The sequence below is a fragment of the Microcebus murinus genome, chromosome 8 (genome assembly GCF_040939455.1).
Source record: "Microcebus murinus isolate Inina chromosome 8, M.murinus_Inina_mat1.0, whole genome shotgun sequence".
Taxonomy (NCBI): Eukaryota; Metazoa; Chordata; class Mammalia; order Primates; family Cheirogaleidae; genus Microcebus; species Microcebus murinus.
In genome coordinates, this window is record NC_134111.1 from 47,928,855 (window position 1) to 47,952,443 (window position 23,589).

At 38.5% G+C, this 23,589-nt stretch overlaps 1 protein-coding gene across 2 annotated transcripts in view; it reads right to left on the minus strand.

Moving 5' to 3' along the window:
* Positions 1-23,589, minus strand: part of ABCB11 (ATP binding cassette subfamily B member 11) — a 92,130-nt gene that overhangs the window by 17,073 nt on the left and 51,468 nt on the right. For both annotated transcript variants that reach the window (XM_012781877.3, XM_076005633.1), the window contains exons 13-19: positions 22,649-22,774; positions 20,639-20,842; positions 18,523-18,693; positions 17,824-18,025; positions 16,559-16,628; positions 11,517-11,619; positions 5,162-5,326 (exon numbers count right to left, since the gene is read on the minus strand). In XM_012781877.3, the coding sequence (XP_012637331.2) occupies positions 5,162-5,326; positions 11,517-11,619; positions 16,559-16,628; positions 17,824-18,025; positions 18,523-18,693; positions 20,639-20,842; positions 22,649-22,774 (1,041 nt within the window). The remainder of the gene's footprint in view (positions 1-5,161; positions 5,327-11,516; positions 11,620-16,558; positions 16,629-17,823; positions 18,026-18,522; positions 18,694-20,638; positions 20,843-22,648; positions 22,775-23,589) is intronic.

Genomic DNA, 23,589 nt, shown 5'->3' on the forward strand with positions numbered 1-23,589 from the left:
AACTGCTCTAAAAAAACAAAGTCTTTAAAAAATGGTTTCCCTTTAAACATACTAGTAATTAAATCAAAGTTAGCAATAAACATGATAATGATGTACTTCACTCCTCTGTGGGGAAAGTAACCTGGGGTGAATGGAAACCTACTGTAATGTCTTTGTCTTGTTTCTGTGTTTGATTTAGGCGATTGTGTTGGCTCTTCTTTGACAAAGGCAAAAAGGGTGATGAAATGACTCAAATCCTTTAAGTAATAAAGCAGAGAGAGAAGGAAAAAATGGAGAAGGGAAGGGAAGGGAAGGAGGGAGAGAGGAAGGAGGGGAGGAAGAGAAGAGGGAAAAGGAAGGAAAGAGGGAGCGAGGGACTGGGGAGGAAGGAAGATACTTGGGAATCTGAGAATGTTATCTGGGACGAAACTCTAAGTAGTATTTTGACCTTTGTCTTTCTCAAATAATAGATGCAAGAAAGATGATTTTTAGACTCAGGCAATTTGCTTCTTACTAGTTTTATAGAATATACATCATTAAAAAAGAAATTAATTATTAAGGCATTGACTACAATTGGTATAGAAGAGGAAAAAAAATTCCATCTGAGACTGCGGTGGTTTCTAAATCAGCAGTCCTCAACCTCTTTGACACCAGGGACCAATATCATGGAAGACAATTTTTCCACAGGGTAGGGGGTTAGAGGGTGGGGGTTGCAGAGCTCACAGCTATAAATACAGTTGAAGCTTCCTTGCTGGCTGGGTTCACCTCCTACTGTGTGGCCAGGTTCCTAAACTTCCTGCCCAGGGGGTTGGGGACCATAGCTGTAAATCACCAGGAGCTGAAAACACTCCTCCCCCAAACTGTGGAAATTATGAGTGGGGTTTTCTGGTCTACAGTGAATAGTAAACTGTACTCATAAATATATTCTGAACTTATAGATGTTTGCCAGGTAACTGATTGAGGATTAAGCTGTTACAAATAAGAAAATGAAAAAACATATTCCAATGACATTGCCGGGCAGTGAAATGGATTTTAGGTAAAATAAAACCTTCCTAAGTCATACAATGTAAAGGAACTGGGAGGGCTCAGAGAAAGTATGCATGAGAGAGCTGTACAATAAATCCTTAATTATTGTTCTGCATTAATTTGAGTAATTACAACAGTGCCAACAGTTTCTCAAAGGAAACCATTTCTTCAATAAATATTTATTGATTGCCTATTATGTGCCAATTAAATCTCCTTGAAAACAATGCATACTTCTCCATTTTTTGTAAAGCAAAAGTAACCTATTCAAATTTTCACAAATTCCAAAGTGGGGAGGAGGCGTTTCAGATTAATGAGATTTTACTGTTTCTCAGACAGAGTTTCTAGGACCTCCATGGTTCTCAAAACAGGTGAACGTGGGCTCATAAGACACCACAGTAATTCTTCCCAGCAGAGCAGAAGTCACAAGTTTACACAATTTACACATTCAGGAATGTAAAACTATATTTCAGTTTGGTTCGTAAAATCACTATACAAATACTCTGAAATCCCCAACTGTGATACTACAATTCCCATTCCTTCATAAGGCTACCTTTTATAATCATGAACTAAAGGACTGTAGATTTGCCCATTTGCCCAAAACATCAAGTCGTTTACTCAAGTTCATTTAGCTGGTGGTTATTATTAGATAAGGAAATGCCTACTTTTCAGCTTCTGGGGTAATGGTTTGCTTCTGGGCAAGCTCTTTAGGCTCTTTGTGTTTCCCACCTTCTCAGTGTCAAAAAGAGTATTTAGCTAACGTTCAAGTGCATACAACTGTCCAGTTCGAGATTGGGCATCTATCCATCCATAATCTTTTTTCACAAAATTCTGCTCCTGCGTTCTTTGTACATTGTTAGTGTTGAAATGCAGCACAGAGGGCTACCCATCCAAAGATTCCTTTGTTTTTTGACTCGCTATAGTTTATGCATACATCTTTGTCATCTTTGTCATTTTTGTAACGGTTAAGCTTGTTTAAGGGGAAAACTAACATTCACTAAACTTTTGCTATGTACCAGATGTCAAATGTGCGGATCAACCTGCTCTAACTTAAATTAGGATTCTCAAAAAAACCCAGTGAGGTAAGTTTTCTTGCTCCATAACACAGATAAGGAAACGAAGTCTCATCAAGGATGAGCCACTTGCCCAGAGGTACACAAGATAGTACACGGCAGAGACCTGGCTCCACCAGGGCTGGCTGACTCTCAAGTCCACGCTTTCTCCCAGGGTACTGCATCCAAACTGCTGTGCTTGGAACACCCAGCACATTTTCCAAGTCTACTTGACTTGGAAAATTAAGTTGAAAAATCATGCCTTACGCATATATTGAAGCTTAGCAAGATTAGCAACCAGGCACCTAATAGGGCCCGATCATTTGCTGGGTCCATGCCCACAGAGTAGTTTCAATACACCAAATGTGAATATGGTGCCCTTTAGGTATGTCAAAATGAAAACAGAGCAATTAAAAACAGACTTATAATCATGCCCTGTGAGACGAGAGCATCATGAGTTTACTGATGAATGCATGATAATGATGCTAAGAGACAAACAGAAATAATCTTCTTTATCAGAAAGTAAAAACAGTGGTTTGTTAAGCATTATTCTCTTAGCAAATGTAGCCCTGTGAGAACAAGGATGCTGAGCCAACTTTGGATTTCACCAGCTAGATCCCACTACTGTGGTCCCGTGAAAAGTGAGAAGCTCAATTGCTTGGTTTAAGGCCATCCTAGGATTCCTGGTTGTGACTAGAAGAATCACAGAGAATGTTCTCACTGCCAGTGACCAAGTGAGTGCTCAAAAAGGGCAGACGCTATAGCTGAATCTTTTTTTTTTTTCCTCACTTGGCTAATTCATAGACCACTAGAGCTAGAAGCTATCTTAGAGACCATCTCCGTCAATCCTTTATTTTATAATTGAGGAAACTGAGGCCCAGAGAACTGGCATGGTGATGACCCCAGGCACACAGGGTATGGTAAGTAACTATTCATAGAAGAACCAATTTCAGAAAAAAAGTCACCTGACAGGGAAGTCAGGACTCTTTGCACAGCACTCATGTACCCGGTTTGGGTAGAGTTGGGTGAGTATATTCTTCACTCTGCTTTTATAAAAGAGAAAGCTAATCAGCAAAGGAGCCGACATTCTGGATTTGTTTTTTACAAAGCAAACTTTCAGATTCAACTCCATGCCCTACCCCTGCTACGCTTCCATCGTTGCTCAGTGAGGTGTATTTCCTGAGCCTCTCCCTACTGGAACGTCAGCTCTTCGAGAGCAGGGAGCCACCTGGGTTTTCTTGTTCTCCTCTCTAGCCCCAGCACAGCAACAGCGCCTGGCCAAGTATAGGTGCTCAGTACGTATTTGTCGAGTGATGAGTGGGTTTTCCTGCTTAATGTCGGCCTTCCTCGCAGACTGGAAACTGCCCAGGGGAAAGCATCGTAACTGACGTGGTGTTCCCCGGTCCCCAGCGCCGTGTGCAGGCGAGACAGACAATACAGACCTCTTCAGGGAATAAAAGATTTATTCTATATTTGGATGTTGTCCTTACTAGGAGATCAAGGAGCATAAATTAATTATTGAAAAGATTCTTAGCACCACATGGGTGCCACCACCAGAGGTTCAGTTAACCAAAGTTAAAGGTCCCTGTGTTTCCAATGCTACCTGAAATTAACGCGATTTCCTGACTTGCCACAAGGTGGCAGTGTGAAAATAAAGCTGTGGCTGGGGCCCTCCCTGCACAACGGACTTGATTTTAATTGTTTGTGGATTATCCAGGTCTTTCTGAACAACTCATGCCTGTGGGGACATTATTATGGTCAGGACCTTTATGGGAGAGGTGATGAGGGAGAGAGAGAAATAGAGGAGGGAACTAAAGCCTGTATCACTCACTAACCTCTGACGATGCAGTGCGCTGGCAAATCCTTTAGGCTTCAGAAAACCTGGGTTCTAGTCCTGGCCCCGTCACCTAAAGGCTGCGCCCCCTCGAACAAATTAATAAAGTTTCCTAGATTCTAGGTTTCCTTCCTTGTGGAAGGAAACAGGATTTATGTGTGTGTGTATGGGTGTGTGTGAATTCCAACTAGAAAAACATGACCACATTTTGATAAGTTTGGAATGACAATGTTTTGTTAGAACTTAGCTCTACCCTGGCTGGATTTGAATCCTAGCTCCACCCCTTGCCATCCTAAATTCTCTGTGCCTTGGCTTGCTGCTTTGTAAAGTGGGAATAATAACCAAATAAATAGTCCTCTCGTACTGAAAACACATTTTTGATTTTAATCGTGCTGCTTGGATGGAAATATTTTTACCGATTCCTCTGTGACTTGACAGTGAACCTGTCCATCATGAATGGCCTACTCTTCTATTATTTGTTTCCACTTGAATTTATCCACCAAAGATCTCATTTGTGTATCATCAATAAAGTTGTATGTTTCAACTGACAAAAAAAAAAAAAAGTGGGAATAATAAGAGTACCTACCTTCAATGGTTATCAGGAAACTTAAATGAACTATTATACATAAAGTGCTTAGATAGTGCCTAGTAAATGTTCATTGTTATTATTATGAGAATTATAGTAATAAAGTCAACTGAGAAATATAAAAAAATTCCTAGGAAGTGAAAAACTGAAATAGGCTTATTCTTTACCCATACCTTATTTTACTTCTCTCTTCCTTTTCCTGCTTCCTTGCCACATGCCTATTTCTATGGTGCAATCAGCAAAGAATTATCTATCACACTAACACCTGCTATATAAGTCAAACTTTGTAGCTCAGCTGTTAGGCAAGATCAAAATTGCTCTAAAGTCCTTTTGTATTTTTCAATGAACCTGCTTTGCATTTTGATTAGGTTTGTGTGTGTGTGTGTGTGTGTGTGTGTGTGTGTATATATATATATATATATATATATATATATATATATATTAACCAGGGAAATTGCCCTCTTCTAACACTAAATTTGCAGTGACAGTGTCCTGCTAGCCCAAATGACAGTGCTCAGCTTCACCCCTGACCTGTGTGATGGAGACTTCAGGAAATTTTCATCCTTTAGAGATGAGGAAAAAGAGCTAAATACATTAAAACAAAGAGCTGACCTATCAAAAATGATAATATCCACTCATGAAAACAAAAGGTATGAGGAGAAGAAAGCTAGTCCACTGCTTGCTTACCCCGAGAATATGGCTGAATAAAAAGGCATACAGGGGCGTGACTGTCCCGTTAACAGCTGCACCCACAGACCCTACCAGCATGTAGGGCCACTCCGGAGCATTGACTTTCAGAATCCTCCTGACTGGGGCGGGTTCAACTTCTTCTTCCACAAGAGTGTCCTTGTCCTTGAAGGGAGGCAGAGTTACATTAACCATCCAAATATACACACGGACATTGTGTATATGCTTCTTTTATTATATAGCAGACTCTGGCATTCCTAGATCTAAGAGTCATAGCTTGATTGGTTGTGAGTAACCTCAAAGATCTATGAGATGCGGCGGTTTGTTATTTTTTAAGGAATGGTTTTGAATTGCCTGAGACTGTGCCGTGGCTTAGATGAGACTGAACCTAGAGGATTGCTCACCTGAAGGTGAGTTTGTAGTTCTCTTTTCTCGATCACATATTTATTAACTCTCAGGGAGTAATAAATATGTTAGATCTTTGGAAAAATAACTCCTAATTAAAAAAAAAAAAACTTTGATATGGTTGTATTTACACCTGTGGGGACTTGTGGAATTACATAAATGTCACGGTTCTATAATCTAGTACCTGGCTAAAGCTCAAAGGCAGACCAGTATATCTGAAATGAGATAAAATAATTTTAAAAATTAATTAAGTGGTATCAACAGTTATCATTGATATGTTTTCAGCAAGATTTTCCTTAATTAGTACCCAGAAGTAAGTGGTATTCCATTTGGATTTCTAAATTGCACATTTTCTTCACAAGAAGTGAAAATTAATACTTCCTTATTCTGATCTATTTAGTTGCCATTAAAGTGTCAGAACTAGCAAATTTTTATCCTTTCAATGGCAAATTTTACATACAGAACACCATCATTTTTCTTTGCTGTGGATATTATTCAGTGCTTGGTCTTTAGGCCCATTTATTCAATAATTTGTTAAATTTATTACTCACTTCGAGAAAAGGTTTTAGGTGGCTTATATAGATTAGTATTGATTTTTTTAACTTTTCTATTAAAACGTACTAAAAATATCTATAGCAAATTGACTACAAAACTATTAATTCATGCTCTCTTTCATTAATATGTAGTAATTTACCTTTAGGTAGCTGAATGGCAAGAATAGACAACAGCAAGGATCTTCAGAAACTTTCCCTTTGCTTACAAAGTCAAAGATCACATCCAATTTAAATAAAAGCCTGGTGCCATGTCCATTTCATTATCGTTGCAAGCCAAATAGGATGAAGGAAGGTAGCTCAGGCTGATGATGAATTTGTTACTGCCTCCATTTCAAGTTCTCTCTTGGCCTGCCCCCAACATTTGCACTTTGTCATTACTGCTCACTCATGTAGCAAATCCTTCTGTTCAATTATTTCATCCCTGACAGCTCACTGACTCTAGGCAATCAATGCCAGGGAGGAAGAAGGCTGTCTGGGGAAGCATGAGTGGAATAGGCATAGGGAGAACGGGGTTCTTGGACAAGCCCCACACAGCCACCAGTGGTCTAACTCTTGGAACCTGTCATCTCATCCTTAAAATAAGAGGGTTGGGGCCGGGCGAGGTGGCTCACGCCTGTAATCCTAGCACTCTGGGAGGCCAAAGTGGGAGGATCGCTCAAGGTCAGGAGTTTGAAACCAGCCTGAGCAAGAGCGAGACCTCATCTCTACTGAAAAATAGAAAGAAATTAATTGGCCAGCTAAAAATATATAGAAAAAATTAGCTGGGCATGGTGGTGCATGCCTGTAGTCCCAGCTTTGAGGTTGCTGTGAGCTAGGCTGACGCCACGGCACTCTAGCCCAGGCAACAGAGTGAGACTCTGTCTCAAAAAAAAAAAGAGAGAGAGAGTTGGAGTAGGAGGTTGTTCTGGGGAGACAATCTCTCTGGGTCGCTCATACTTCTGCATATCTTGTGAACAGAGGTATTGACTACCTTTGGTCAGATTATTTTTTCAGGGAAGACAGAGATGGTATCTTCATCTCAAGTAAAGGGCAGATGGTTCACCCACAGCCTGACATGATGGAAATTTCTAACCTTCTGATACTGGAAAGTATCCCCAACACTAAACAGCAATACCTAAGATATTTTAAAACAATGTAAAGTAATCTTTGCCCGTGGTTTTCATTCTAAGATAAATTAACAAGAAAAGTAAATTAATTAATTTGAATAATTTTCTTTTGCCCTCCTACACTAAAAGTTTGACTTTAAAGAAAACGGTTCCCAACATCTCCCCCAAAATGCAGCTGTCAAACCTGAATGTCAAACCTGTCAAATCTGATGAGACAACTAGAAAATCTGCCCCTAAAGAATGAATATTTGATTGCATTTTATTTGATATTTCCACTATGAGAATGGTAGAGGAATAGAAGAAAGCTACATAACAATATAATTAAAGTCATTCTGTAAAAAAAGATTTTTTTTCTGATTTTTCAAAACTAAATTTAAAGGGAAGATGGATAAAGTAACAGCAAATCAGGAACTCACAGCAAGAGGTAAAATTATAAAGTTTTTATGTGTTTCCTCACGACAGAGTTCATACCTCTATTGTAACACTGGCAGGTTGCAGAAGGCTTATTTTTTTAAAAATCAAATGTAAGGAAGTAGCTGTCAGCAACTCCATTCTAGGGAGAACCACAGTAGCTCTTGCACATCTTTGCCTCCCCAGCATAACACCCGGCCCTTCACAGCTGTGCCATCAGTGCTTATTGGCCAAGGGAAAATATTAATATAACTTCCAACTTAAATCTTATGTCCTGCTTTCTACACTCTGTTACACTGGTTTCTGCATTCCATTCAACAGAGTCTCCTGTCCTAGTAATAACTTCAAGATTCGATGATAAGCAATGGTAACAACAAAGTAGCAGAGATTTTCCAAATGAACAAATACCCATTGTGGTTTTTTGGGGCCTATCTCTGTCTTCTCTCTTAACACATGCCTAAATCTTGTCTTACAAGTTAGCTGTGATGAAGTTATGCATGTCTAATATTTGACCCTGACTTGATCGCTTATATATTCTGCCTTGGTTTTTAGTTTCACGGAAAGAGACACCTAAGGGATCAGGATGGAGAACTCTAGCCTGTGGGTTTCCCCTAAACCTAAACTTAATTCTATCAGCACTGTAACTTAGATATGACCTCATTCATGGGAGCTGATGGTACAGTTTAGAGAGTGAGGAGAAATGCACTATAGTCTTATCTCTGTCGCCAACTAATTACGAGCCCTTGGGGTAGAAAACCCACTTGGAGCTGGGAAGCACTTCTTAGTTTCTGAGTCAATACTCTGTGAGACCACAAGGTGGAGACAACTCCTTTGTAGAAATCAACTTTTAGCACCGGAACATTTCCCAATCTACAGAAGGCAAGGTTAGGCCTTCTCCATCAAAATGAGAAAAAGAAAGGATTTTTCCAAAGCTTTGGCTTGCAGAATTTAGTTAAGTATTAAAATACTTTAAAATACCAAAACTGAGCAACATTTATTCATATCATGTTGTGGTCAGAACTTTCATAAGTCAAATTTTATTAACCCTAATTTTATGGTTTCCTTTTTAAAAATAATTCTTTAAATCTAAAGGACTCATATAATTACTGTACAAACAAGCAGTGTTAACTCCACCACTCCACCTTTTTCTCTTGGAGCTTTAACATAATTCTCATTGGCTTCCCTTTCATTTTTTTTTTTTTTCTCTTTTTCTTTTCTATTTCCCTTAACTAGAGAAAATATAAAGTAACATCTTTAAAAAATTACACTGATTTATATTTAATTGAGTTTAATCGTTCTATTCTTAATTTATAATGCTGATGAGCAGAATATAATAAGGAACATTTTAATCTCTCTAAAACTAGCCCCTATATTTAATTTAGATTTTCTTTTATTTGAATGGCTCTCTTCTGAGTGCTTCTTGCACCCAGAGAACTCTACAGGAATCTGACCTAAGATCTCCAGGAAATCTCACGGTTCTCTGAACTATGCTAGGCCATCTACTATCTTACATAACAACAGCAAAAAAAACCCCAGATTTTTCTTTCCTCTCTCTCCTTCTCTTACTTTTATTGTCAAACATTTACCCAGAAACTAGGAAAAAATGCAAAAATTGAATATGATTGGTACCGTTATGTTTGCAATCTCAATGTAGTGTTCGGTTTTCTCCCTTGCATTAAACTCCTATTCTTTTATAATGCATCTTTTTTTTTTTTGAGACACAGTCTCACTTTGTTGCCCAGGCTAGAGTGAGTGCCGTGGCATCAGCCTAGCTCACAGTAACCTCAAACTCCTGGGCTCAAGCAATCCTGCTGCCTCAGCCTCACGAGTAGCTAGTACTACAGGCATGCACCACCATGCCCAGCTAATTTTTTCTATATATATTAGTTGACCAATTCATTTCTTTCTATTTATAGTAGGGATGGGGTCTCGCTCTTGCTTAGGCTGGTTTCGAACTCCTGACCTCAAGCAATCAGCCCGCCTTGGCCTCCCAGACTGCTAGGATTACAGGCATGAGCCTCCACACGCAGCCCTATTCTTTTATAATGCATCTTATAGTTATTTTTGGCAGCAACACGGACTAATGAAATAGTTATTTCTAGAATTAGAAGAGTTGAGTTTTCAACAGCAAGATGAAGTAAGAAACTCTGTTTGTGACATGTTTTCTCTTGCTGTGATGCATCCTGCTGCTCCAGAGAAAAAGTATTCTATGGAATTTATTTAAAGCAATTATATTAGATATTGAAAACTCTATTTATTCAATATGAATATATTAAAACCAAAAGGTAACTTTAATAATCCTTCTGTCATAGTCCTAAGGTAGTCACAATCATAAGTAGAACTGTACTTTATTCCAAATTTACCCATTGTGAACCAGTGTTCATAATTACTTCCTAATTGGATTCACACGCTGGAATTTTATTGAAGACAATTTGAAATTATACCATGCATAATGGATGTGTATGTAATTAAAATATTCTCTGGCTTACTTGTTTTGCTACATCTTTCAGTGTGGGCTCTATTTTATCGTAGAACTTTGATTTTTCATTCTAGTTTTAAAATCTCCTTCCTAGGCCAGGCGCGGTGGCTCACGCCTGTAATCCTAGCACTCTGGGAGGCAGAGGCGGGAGGATTGCTTGAGCTCAGGAGTTCAAAACCAGCTTAAGAGCGAGACCCTGTCTCTACTAAAAATAGAAAGAAATTATTTGGCCAACTAAAAATATGTAGAAAAAATTAGCCAGGCATGGTGGCGCATGCCTGTGGTCCCAGCTACTCGGGAGGCTGAGGCAGAAGGATCGCTTGAGCCCAGGAGTTTGAGGTTGCTGTGAGCTAGCCTGACGCCAAGGCACTCTACCCCTGGGCAACAGAGTGAGACTTTGTCTCAAAAACAAAATAAAATAAAATAAAATAAAACCTCCTTCCTACTAGCTGCAAGGCACTGGGTTAGGTGACCAAGTAGATTCAAACACAAATAAGATGTAGTCACTAGCTTTAAGAAGCTTATAATGTAGTAAGTGGATAAGGCAACATGGCTTTAATGAAGGCTCAACAAGAAAATTTACCATGAAAAGCTTCTAATGAAGGGTGTTGGGGGAATGAAAGTGAGTCGATCAGGCTAAAGTGTGAAACGCGGTGATCAGGAAAGGCTTGGGGGAGAACGACAGCCACCTTATGTGACAGCTGGACAATGTCCACAACAGCAAGACACCTGCATGCTTATGAAGAAAGTTTTGTGTTGCTATACAAGTTGCTTCCTCTCCTATCTCTGTAATTTTTATGCTATTCTGTGTTATGTTAAAATTAATGGTATTATTTTAAATGTATCTTAAAACAATTATAAAATTGTGTGAAATGAACATAAAACCTAATAGACCTCCATTAATTAAAAAATGTTGATAACTTGTATAGGGGCTAGCCTACTCAATCATGTTTGCTCATTAAGATATTTTTGCCAAGGTTATTATAATTTGAGAAGGAGATTTTAAAATTTGAGAAAAATGTTTTCAGATATTCTTTAAAACTTTTTAAAAGGATGTTGACATATAAGCAAATAATTTGCTAACTACATATAATGAATACATTCCCTGTGTTTATTAGAATAGTGCGTCTAAGAATTATTGACCCTTAGAATTCCAGAATTTTAGAATTGTGGTTACCATATATTCTTAAAAGTAATTAGCTAGACAAAAGTAATTAGCTACACAATTAAAATATTGTGTAAAAGTTTGAGCTTTCGTTAGGTTCTAATGTTACATCATCTAGTTTGACTTAGTGAAACATTACTAGACATAAGCCTAGAAAACTCGTATCCTTAGGTTTAAAGAACAACAGCCCCAGGAGAGATTTCCTCCATTTCCCTATGAGCAATTGGTGCCTGACCTTTCTGTCTTCTTCATAAGTAGACTTATGATCTATAGCAGCTAATGAAGGTTCAGGTGCCAGGTAAGAAAGCTGAGACTTGGAACGTTGCCGGATGGAAGCTCTGTAAATAAAAAGAAAGATGAAAGAATGTAGATTGTGGCTGGATTGGAACAGGACTCAACTGGTGTCCAAGTTTACATTTCGTATGTTACATAAACAGAAATGTTTGGTAGGTCACATGGCAAACAGGTAAGGGACCTGACAGGTTAGATTTGATAGAGCTATTCTTAGGCCAGATCTAGTTAAGTTGATTGCTCTGCCTGCAGCTCTTGCAACTGTTGGACCCAGACTGGGAGGGAAAAAGAGAAAGGGAGCAAAGTCCACCAGTCTACCAAAACAAAAACAAGAAAACCAATACCCAAGACGCAAACACATTCTAAACCCACATAGTTCTGCTAATTGCTACCATGGCAGTGATCCATCGCATTTAACTCCCTTCTGGTTTAGACTACAGTTTGATATCTTTCTCTCTCTTCCTCTCCCTCTCTCTCTTACCTGATGTTAACTTTGCCATCTGGATACAAATGGTAGAAGGAAATAGGGCTCCCAGTGAGATTTTCTCCAGGCTATATACTACCCCTAGGGATGCCTTAAGTATCTTATTGAAATATAATTTATATTAATACGTTCATTCCTTCATTTATTAATTCAACAGAGGCTTATTGGGCACCTACAACATGCAAACCAATGCCAGGTGCTGTGGAAGACACAAAGACTTTTCTCTCAAGGAGTTTAGATCTTACAGAAGAGGCATGTACCTAACTCTGATGTAAGGGAGAATGTAGTAAGTGCTGCAAGGCAGGTTTGAAGAAAAAGTGTGGAAATTCAAAGGAAAAAGAAATGCATGGCAAATGTTAACAAGACAGAATTCATGGACAATGTGGCTTAGGTAGAGATTGGGTATTTGTAGACTAGAGGAAAGAGCATTTCTGATTAAGAGAATATTATAAACAGAAGCATGATGCTGGGAGAACAGGGTTACTTCGTAAATACACTTAGCACATGCAGTAACAAGCATAAAAAGTAATTGGTTCAGGCTGTCTGCCCCCCAGCCCCACCCTGAGATTCCTGGGAAGGAGACCTCCATTATCCTTGAGGTTAGCCTGAAAGTATGCAGTTCTGGGGGTTGCTGACGATTACACTGAGACCTCCAAGGAAAGAAGCTTCCTGAAAAATGAAACCAACAGTGAAATAATAGAGCTAAGAAAGGAAGAGACAGAAACTGTATCTATCTTGGACATAACATGGAAGCTCTGGCCTTGTCTGAAGCCAAAGCATCTTTGGACTACTTAGTTGTGTGAGCTGATTCTTTCTTTCTAAAGGTTAGATTGCATTAGGTTTTCAGTCATCTGCAAATAAAGAGTCTTAAATGACAGAGGCCAGGCTGAGGACTTGGGAGGAGGAAGTTATAGTATCAAAGCTGTGTTTTAGAAAGCTTAAGCTGAAGTACACGTGTAAAAGAGACATGCAGCCATGAGACCCACATCAACTGTTCTAGAGCTAGCCAGACAAAACCATTCACATGTCTATCATTTTGTAACCAGGTGAAATTAGACTAAAGCAAATATCAAGTTGCTGCCTGCCTACGATAGGCTCATCTAGCCTCCTTGAGAAGGCAGTAACATGTCAACTAGGTACTCCAATTTGTTCCCACATTCTGTTAATGACATGGCCATCCTCTTAGTCACCCAAGTTCAATCCCATGCATTTACCTCAAGTCCTCCCTCTTCCTTGCTCCTGCATATTCAAACTCTTGCCAAGTCTCATTATGACCAGGCATGAAACCACTTCTCAACCCCACCCACTCCATGCCACCAAACTGGCCTCTGGGTCAACCCCATCCACTCCCACCTCGCCTGCAGCTCTACCATGATAGTCATTTCTCTGGGTTAGGTAACTAGGGCTGGGATGTCTTCTCCAGAAGGAATGCAGAATAGGATCAAGTCACCTGGAGAGAGGAAGGTGCATGATAGGGGATACTTAAGATCACAGACCTAAAAAGCAAACCTAGAGCAATTGGACACTAAAGTAGGAGTATGTGGAGAAGGAGAGGTCATTGAGATATGACTGATTACCTTCCAGTTCAGAGAATGGGAAGACCTATACACTTGACCCCTCGGATTTCTACTACTTTACCTTTTATTTCTTAAGTTTCTCTCTCTTCCCCTCCCTCAAACCATTCCAACTGTCTAGCACAGGCTGTCACAAGAAAATGAGCAGTAAGTGTTCTGGGCAGGGGCTCTACCTGCCCGCTGGTTCCCCTCTAATCTACCAGAAACACCAGAGTACGAATTCTCTCACCCCTTTTCAGAAACCTACAGCATCTGCCCCTCCCCTTCTCAGAAGCTGTATACCACTTCTCACTGCAAATGAATATAGCTAATTTGGGAAATACATACTCTATTTCTTAACATTATTATCCATGAAATTAGTTGCTGTTATCCATTAAATTGTTCTTGGATCAAAAATATATTGCTGATATATATTGATATATATTGATGGACTCAGCCATCAGAAAGACTGATGTCAAAGAAACAAGATACAAATTAACATTTCATTTAGTCATCTTTTACCAAAAATAAAAGGTCTGTCAGCATATACAATGAAATGTTTTTAACAGACCTTTTTATTCAGACTTCTAAATCTTTCTTTTGCAGAAGGTTAATAACTATTTTCTGTGTGTAGATTGTATTTCTGGATTTCTCATTCTAGTCACTAAACTGTAGAATTTGTGAGAAGTTCCAGCCAAATAAGAAATGTCTATATTAAAAATGATTATCTAGTCCTAATAATAAACTGGAACATACAGAATTTGTCATCTGGAAAGTTAAGAAAATATTTATTTTCTTTTTGGTATGACCACAAGAAACACTTCCTCTTTGCAATCCTTAGCCTAGTGACCAAAAGAGATACCTACTTTTTCTGTGTTTAAGAAGTTAGTTGGTTTATCCTCAGGTTGTGATTCTAATATTTGTGTGATTTTAATTTTTATTCCAATCAGAAAATCATGACTAACCTTACTGCCAGATGTCTATAAAAATTGCCTAATAATTTTGGCAATTTTTATAGCTTTTACTTTATAGAGTAACTTGAAACTATTCCTTTTGTTATTTTTCAAATTCAATAAATTCCATAAAATTAGCACTTCTTAAAAATTTTTTGAATAGGTTTGTTCTCAAGAAGAAAAATAGAAAACTCTAGTCTGAAAATTCAGATTGATAAAGAAAAGATGCACTAAGGCCTGAAATATCTATCTACATTTGAAAATAAATACAATTTTTTTTTTTGAGACAGAGTCTCGCTTTGTTCCCCAGGCTAGAGTCAGTGCCGTGGCATCAGCTTAGTTGACAGCAACCTCAAAGTCTTGGGCTCAAGCAATCCTACTGCCTCAGCCTCTCAAATAGCTGAGACTACAGGCATGCGCCACCACGCTCGGCTAATTTTTTTTCTATATATATTAGTTGGCCAATTAATTTCTTTCTATTTATAGTAGAGACATGGTCTCACTCTTGTTCAGGCTGGTTTCGAACTCCTGACCTCTAGCAATCCTCCTGCCTCAGGCTCCCAGAGTGCTAGGATTACAGGCGTGAGCCACCGTACCCAGCCAAATACAATGCTTTTAAGGAAACTATTTCTTGACTATTTAAATGAATAAATCTGTGTTTGAACTACATGGAGTTGTTAACTGAATGTCTTATTTTAAGCCTCTTTAACTACTTTTCAATAAAACATTAGCCATCTTAAATGAGCAAGTCATATAACTGAGTCTTTGCACAGCCTTAAATGTCCCAGAAACGGTAAAGGCAATGATATGGAGAGATTGCTGCCATCCCATTACCTATGACTAGCCTCCTGACTTAGGGGAAAAAAATCATCAATAACATTTTTATGAATATAGGCAAATATTCCTGGGTAGAATTCTTAACATACAGACTTTTAACATTAGAGGAACATTTTTACTGAAACTCTTAAACCAAATGAAAGACTAAAATTTATAATCTCTCTAATAGTGTACTGCAAAAATATATTTTGAAAGTAAATATCTTTATATTGCTCCAGAAAAAGATAAATAGCTAATGTTTAGGATTTTTTGTTTGTTTGTTTTGGGGACAGATTCTTACTCTGTCTCTCATGCTAGAGTGCAGTGGCATCATCATTGCTCACTGTAACCTCAAACTCTTGGGCTCCAGCCATTCTCCTACCTCAGCCTCCTAAGTAGTTGGGACTATAGGCATGCACCACCATTCCTGGCTAATCTTTTCTTTTCTTTTCTTTTCTTTTCTTTTCTTTTCTTTTCTTTTCTTTTCTTTTCTTTTCTTTTCTTTTCTTTTCTTTCTTTCTTTCTTTTTCTTTCTTTTTTTTTTTATAGAGACAGAGTCTCACTCTTGCTCAGGCTGGTCTTGAACTCCTCAGCTCAAGCAATACTCCTGCCTCGGCCTCCCAGATTGCTAGGATTACAGGTGTGAGCCACTTCACCCGGTCAGGAAATATTTGCTAAAAGCTAAAAAATACATTTCTTATTTCATATAGTTAAGGAATGATTTGATTTCAGCTGGCTTACTCTGGGAGCAAAAGTGTTTGTAATTTAATTGCAGTTTAGTAAGTTTAAGAATTGAGCTGAAGGCTGACTTTCATGTAAGACAGTATATTATACCACAGTCAGCTTGGGGAGTAGAAAGACTAGACACAGATTTTTTCTTAAATCCCCTTTCTAAGCTCAATAAACAAGATTTTAACCATAGAGTGTCTCCATCATGACCCCTATCCTTAATAAGATGAGATGCTAAAGTTAAACAAACAAACAAAAAAAACTCCATGGATTGGAGAGATAAATGTCAATATAATAACCAAAGATCTTTGCATATTCATATTACATAAGACTTGGGAGTCTGCTTAGGGCTCTCCATGTTGTACCTGAGATATTCCCTGGTGTTTACAGCTGCATAGGACTCCTAAGAATATTTGAAAACCTTAAAATCTACCCCATGACTTGAGCTTACCTTAAACTATCCTGGTAGCTCCCTCTGCTAAAGGTCCTCTCAGGTAAGTCATCTTCGGTTGCATCTTTTCCTATTCAACACAACAGGAGCAATTCGTCAGTGTATACAATAAGCAGAACCATATCTAAATAGATTCATTTACTATGTTTGCTTAGAATGCAACTACTATTAATGTGTTTAATACCAAAACATTCTATTAACTTTATTGCAATAAATAAAACTTGGAACTTGCCCAGCACATTCTAACAAAAAATTTCAAAAATTTCATCAAGATTGAGTTATTTGAACCATATGATAGCCTGTATTTTCTAAAGACTGCCAGGAATATGCCTCTCAGCAGGAGGCAAGTGGCTGGTGAATGAGCAAGCAAAGCCTACTTGCACCCACAGCCACTCCCCATCGCTCCCGTCACCACGAGTCAGATCAGGGGTGGCATCAGACCCACACAGAAGCCTGAACACCATTGCAGCCTGCTCATGTGAGGATCCAGTTGTGCTCCCCATGAGAATCCAACGCCTGATAATCTGAGGTAGAGCCAAGACAGCGACGACCACCACCATCCCAACCCTGTCCGTGGAAAAACTGTCTTCCACGAAACTGATCCCTCTGTCAAATGGTTGGGGACCACTGCTCTAAGGTATAGGTATATTTTAGCATGACTTGTCAAATTAATAGACGTCCACTAGAAGTGGCAAAAAAAAAAAAAATGGTAGAGTCACCAAACTTTTCAAAAGTCTACTAGAATAACATGCTACGTGTGATAGCTCCTGACAGTGATCCAGTGTTAAATGTACACAGCAGTTACACCTAATGGAGTTCACAAATTCAAATGTGAAATGGTGGAGAAAGTTGAGAGTGGCCAGGTAAGTTAGATTGGGGTAACCAAGTCTGAAAATGCAGATTGATAAAGAGAAGGTGCACTAGGGCCTGAAATGCCTATCTACATTTGAAAGTAAATATAGCACTTTTTAGTCATTGGTCAATTCACTCAACCAATAAGCATGGTGCTCCCACTGTGTGCGGGACACACTCAAGGAAGCCACTCTTATTTTCACAACGTAAAGAAAACGAGATAGAACTGAAAGTTAGAAGACCTTGGTTTTAGCACTACGACCTGATCAAATAACTTAACCTCCTGAGCTTCAGTTGTCTCCTTTACCATCTACACAATGCCTGCCAGTGTATGTTAAAATGCACAGGACGCCATAAAGCACTATATATAACTGTTTAGTATAATAGATAAGTGTAAGGGAAGAGGCACTTGCCATTTATGTTCTCTTCGTTAAGGGTTTGGTCTCCTGGACTTTGCAAAGTCACTAGAGTGAAGTAAACGCCTTTCCTTTCCAACAGTTCTTCATGGGTGCCCCTTTCCACAGCGGTGCCATGTTCAAAACCAATGATGACATCTGCAGCTCTGACCGTAGACAGCCGATGAGCAACGGAAACGATTGTATGCCTGTGCTGAATCTGCAAGAACATGCAGTGCGCTGTTAAAGGAGACTGTAAAACAGAGCTGACATTGACCTTTGGATCATCTCAGAATCCACAAGTAAGTCACAGCTTTTGTTCTCTGGGAATATCTTTAGACAGGCTTTGCAGACACTAGAAAAGCACACTTCCTTGTGGCTATAAACCACATGACACACTGTGGTCCTGTTGCTGCTATTAATCGGTAGCTAAAAGCAACACACACAAAAAAAATGTAATTTAAAAAATCAAACAAATTAGTCTTACGAGATTTAAAACTTTACATGTGCAGCTTTTGGAAACAAATCGTAACTGTCTTCTGTTCAACTGTGGAGAAGACAGTAGTCAGCCAGTATTCTCGAGTCTAAACAATCATACTGAAAACATGAAACTCCCAAACACACACACACACACTCCACCCCAAGGAACTGCCTTTCCTGCAGTGGCACAAGCATTTGCACACGGATCTGTAAAATGGACGCAGACTTTCCACAAACCTTACTCAGTGCTTCTTGAACCATGGCTTCACTCTCATTGTCCAAAGCAGAAGTGGCCATGTCGAAAAGCAGGATCTTGGCGTTTCGGATAAGGGCTCTAGCAATGGCCACCCTCTGTTTCTGGCCACCACTCATCTGGCTTCCTCCTTCTCCAACGAGAGTGTCAAATTTCTAGAAGAAAGGTGACGCGAGGCATGAAGGGAGAAGAATTTGATGGCTCCTGACAGTGATCCAGTACAAGGTTCTCTTAGCTTCCTTCTCAAGCATGAATTTTCACAGGACCAACTTTCATAGAAGGAAACACCCCTTCCTGAAACGGGTTATTGTCTATTCAATATTTGTGTGTGAGATAAAGAAATTGATTTACACTTTTATTCCCAGGTCCACTGGGCTGTGTAAATGTTCCTCTTCAGCTCAACTTCATTTTCAACCAAGGTAAAAATTGATCAGGGTCCTGAAAATCCATCTTTGAGGATTAAAGCACATACCAAACCCTTGTCTCTTTTCTCTAGTTAGACAACACAGCAAAGCATAATGTTAAGGCTGTCTGCATATTGTGAACAAACGGTCAAACTAACTGTATAATTATTACCATTGACAGCAGATAGTGACTAAGTATCTCACTTGCCTAGCAGGACATTGGAATCTCTCAAGGAGGTGTTAAATGGTCAGACACTTATCCTACATATTATAAACAAACATGAATTGAGCACCCACCACTGTTGAGCTTTTCACACATATGATCTCATTTAGTTCTCATACACACCCCATGAGGCAGGTACTGTTGTTCTCTTCAACGGATGAATAAGGAAACAGCCAGGCATAGATGGGTAAAGTAACTTGCAAAAGGGTATAAAGCTTGTACGTGGAGAAGCTGGGATTTGTATCAAGTCTGATTCTAAAGCTTTATGTTCTTTAACCACTAGATAATATCATACTCACAGCAGCACTCCTGTTCATAAAGATAATTTGAAGGCTGAGTAGAAAGTGTTCAAGATCACTGAATCTGGAGCCAGACTACCTGTGTGTGAATCTTGTCTCTCCTGCTTATTTGCTATATAATCTTGAGCAAGCCATTTGACCCCTCAGAACCTCAGTTCTCCATTTATAAGTGGAGAAAATAACAGTAGCTACCTGACATGGTGGTTGTGAGAATTAAAAGAGTTAATAGACATTGCCTGGTATGTAGTAAGCACCATATGCACGTTAATTGTTAATAATATCTCTTCTTTGACTTAGCAGACTATCAGGGGCAAAATCAGAGATATTCTTGTAATCGTTGTTGCTTAGAATAAAGATATATGAAGAATTGTTTTTGAATATGTGAGATATGGTAGTGAGGACACAATATTAGCTGCTAAGCACAAGAAAATAAAGAGCAATGACAGTGGTAGACATCAAAAGAGCATTGTACAAGTTATTGCCACATGACAAACTTACCAGCCGTTTACACAAACGCTTAATTGATAGAATAAGGACATTGTATTTATGCCAAAAGGAATTTTTAAAAAGGCATTTCCCTAGTTTGGTTGATTCCTAATACATTGACGATGAAGGGAACTTTGCAAAAGAAATCTCCCCAGTGTGGCAGATTTTGAATGTATAAACAACATGTTTTCAGATGAAATGGAAAACTCATGGTTTGTTTCCAGGAGTGAAAATAAAACATGACATTAATAATTTAATGATTCGGCTCGGTGCTCACGCCTGTAATCCTGGCGTTCTGAGAGGCCGAGGTGGGTGGATGGTTCAAGGTCAGGAGTTCAAGACCAGCCTGAGCAAAAGCAAGATTCTGTTTCTACTAAAAAAATTTAAAGAAATTAACTGGACAAGTTAAAATGTATAGAAAAATTAGCCGGGCATGGTGGTGCATGCCTGTAGTTCCACATACTTGGGGGCTGAGGCAGTAGGATTGCTTGAGCCCAGGAGTTTGAGGTTGCTGTGAGCTAGGCTGAAGCCATGGCACTCTAGCCTGGGCAATAGAGTGAGACTCTGTTTCAATTAAAAAAAAAAAAAAGAATTTAATGATTCAAGATTTAAATGAAATGTGTATTATTATGTAACTTATTTTCCTTGTGTGACTTCTGGGTTTTCTCTTGGAAAAGGCTGGGGGTACCTGTGGCAGGTCCATGATGAAGTTGTAGGCATTGGCCTCCTTGGCAGCTTGGACTATATCCTCCATCGTTGCATCTTCTCTGCCATAGCGAATGTTTTCTGCAATGGTGGTGGCAAACAGAACTGGCTCTTGCTCCACTATGCCAATCTGATCTCTAAGCCACTGAATGTTAAGAGAGCGAATGTCATGACCATCCAGAGTCACCTGGTGAGAATGAGCACAGCATCACATCTCTTGCAATCCTTCAGGGCTCTGAATCATAATATTATATTGTACTTGACCAATGGGGAGAAAAACAATAGAGACTAACAAGCTTGTAACAGAAACAATTCTTCTTGAAAGGTGGTTGCTTATATATATAATTGGCAATATGTGATTGAAATCAAGTATAACTGCAGGACAATTCATTGTAGAAGCACAAGTGATGTAAATAAAGGTCACTTAATTTAACACTATTGGCCCAGGAATGGACAAGTTAGTAATTCCTCAGTAAAAAGTAGAATCTGTCATTCACCTTATAGTCATACTTCGAACATTTTTATTATCTTTTGGCTTCTGACCAAAAGTGGACTAAAAAAATAAAATAAAAATAACTAATAATTCCTATCTTGTATATATGCTTTCTTTTAATAGTAAATCTTACTTTGTGGCCAGATTCATCAAATAACAGCTTTGCTGTTCAAAAGCAATTGAAGTTATGAGTGGGAGCAAAAAAAATCACTATTAGCAAAACTGTAAAAATCTTACATCAATAAACCATGATTTCTATATATTCAGAGTGTAGTTATGGTAGTATATAGTAAAGAACACCCAAGCAGAGATAAAATGTCTATGAAAAAGGAAAATTCTGCTATTTTTGTCATGTCAGTGTAACATTATATGCATGGTAGAGAACTCATTTAATTGAAGTCATTGAATAGACAGTCAAATGATTTTATCTCAACGCATCAAGGAGATGCTGACAAGAATGATTTTGAGAAAGAAAGAAAAGAGCATGGGGTTTGGCACCCACCTGGATTCAAATCCTGGCTTGGTCACTTACTAGCTGAATGGCCTAAGAGAATCTCAATCTCTCTGACTCTCTGCTTCCTCATTTGCCAAATGGGCATATGTACCTTTTGGGTCATTGTGACAATAAGTAATCATTTCTATAAAGCACCTGACATATAACATGTGATAAATAAATGTCAATTGTTAATATTAATTTACTTAGTTTCAATCTATGTTTATAGTCAAACACAAGGAAAAAGTGACTAAGTAGGTTTGTAAAATGATATTGTTAAAAAGCCCCCAAGTTTTTGAAGCAGTAATCAAGGGCTATTCTCTGTTAATTTCTAGTGGTGTTAACTTTCCTATACTTAGCGTTTGGAGCACTTAAGGAAATAGCATGATTTTGTGACAACACAAAGAAAGAAGTAGAATAGATTGTTCAGTGAAGAGGCAGCAATACCATTTTGAATACACAGTCATGTGTCACCTAACAACAGGAATATATTCTGAGAAAGGCATTGTTAGACAATTTTGTCATTGTGTGAACATTATAGAGTATACTTACACAAACCTAGATGGTACATATATTTTTATTTGTATATTTTTTCATATAGAAAACCAAATGTCTCGGCACCATTACTAAATATCAATCAATACCCTAATTTATCTGCAATGCCAATTAACAAGTGCTGTATATCAGGTGTCTATATGTGTTCTATTATGATCTTATGGGACCACCCTCATATATGTGACCCATCATTGACCCAAACGTCATTATTTTGCACATGACTGTGTCTGCACATTCAGCTACATTACTCAGGGAATGGAATTGACTGGTTATTCATTGAACACTGTCACCATTTAGAGAGTTTGTCCCATCAATTCAGTAACAAATCATTAAGTCAACTATACATATTCCAGGACAGTCTCAGTATATTCTAGGCCTTTGTGTTTGACCAATAGATTGCCATTTGCAATCTCCTATTCCCGAGTGTTGAGAGGATTCTGGAAGACACGCACCATGCCTTCAGAGGGGTCATAGAATCGCTGAATGAGCTGCAGTGCTGTACTTTTCCCAGTTCCACTGGATCCTACTATAGCTGTCATTTCTCCTGGTTTAATGACCATGTTGAGATTATTTAAAATCTGGAGAAGAAAGAAAACAATAAAGTTCAGATTGTCACAGGGTACCATATCAAACAATTAGGCTACATACAGGTGAGGATGCTTTGTGAGGACACCCTGTGTGTGCACGTGTGTTTACATATGCTCCCCAGAGCAATATCTGTCAATATCCACCAATAACTAGCAAAAGAAAACAGCGCCTCAGTTGAGGTTTTAGCATTTAACATATTACTTAATTACTTAAGGGATAGCTGTGGCTACAAAATAAAATGATGCATGTTAACACACCTGAAGTAAATACTCCATGATGCTAACTTTAACAATTATGTTCCAAAATCTAATTTAAAATATTTCTGACATAACAAGAAAAGGAGACTCAGTTAAAGAAAAAAAACCATCAAGTTAGAAATATAATAGTAATTTACTGATCATGGATTAGAAATAAATCAATTTTCAGATTTTAAGCTGTCAAACACTTGTATGGTATACGAACATATCATTTAAATAAATTTACCTAATAAATGTTCATGGTGTGTTTGCCAGGTAGGGACTGAAGGCTGGTAGGTCTTGGGAGGAAAGAAAAAGAAGCTAATTCATAACTATCTGTCAGATATTTTCACCAATTAAGAGGTGATTTTTGTACTGATTATGAAAAAGGTGATTTGGAGTCCTTTGTATAACAATTTCATGTCTTTCATTTCACACTAGAAAGTCAAGCCTGTGAGTATATTTCCACTTACTGGCCCTGTATTGGACTATAAGCTCCCCAGGACAGACAGGGATCAAGTATGCTATTTATTATTGGGGTCCCAGTCCAATGTGGCACCCAGCAGGGC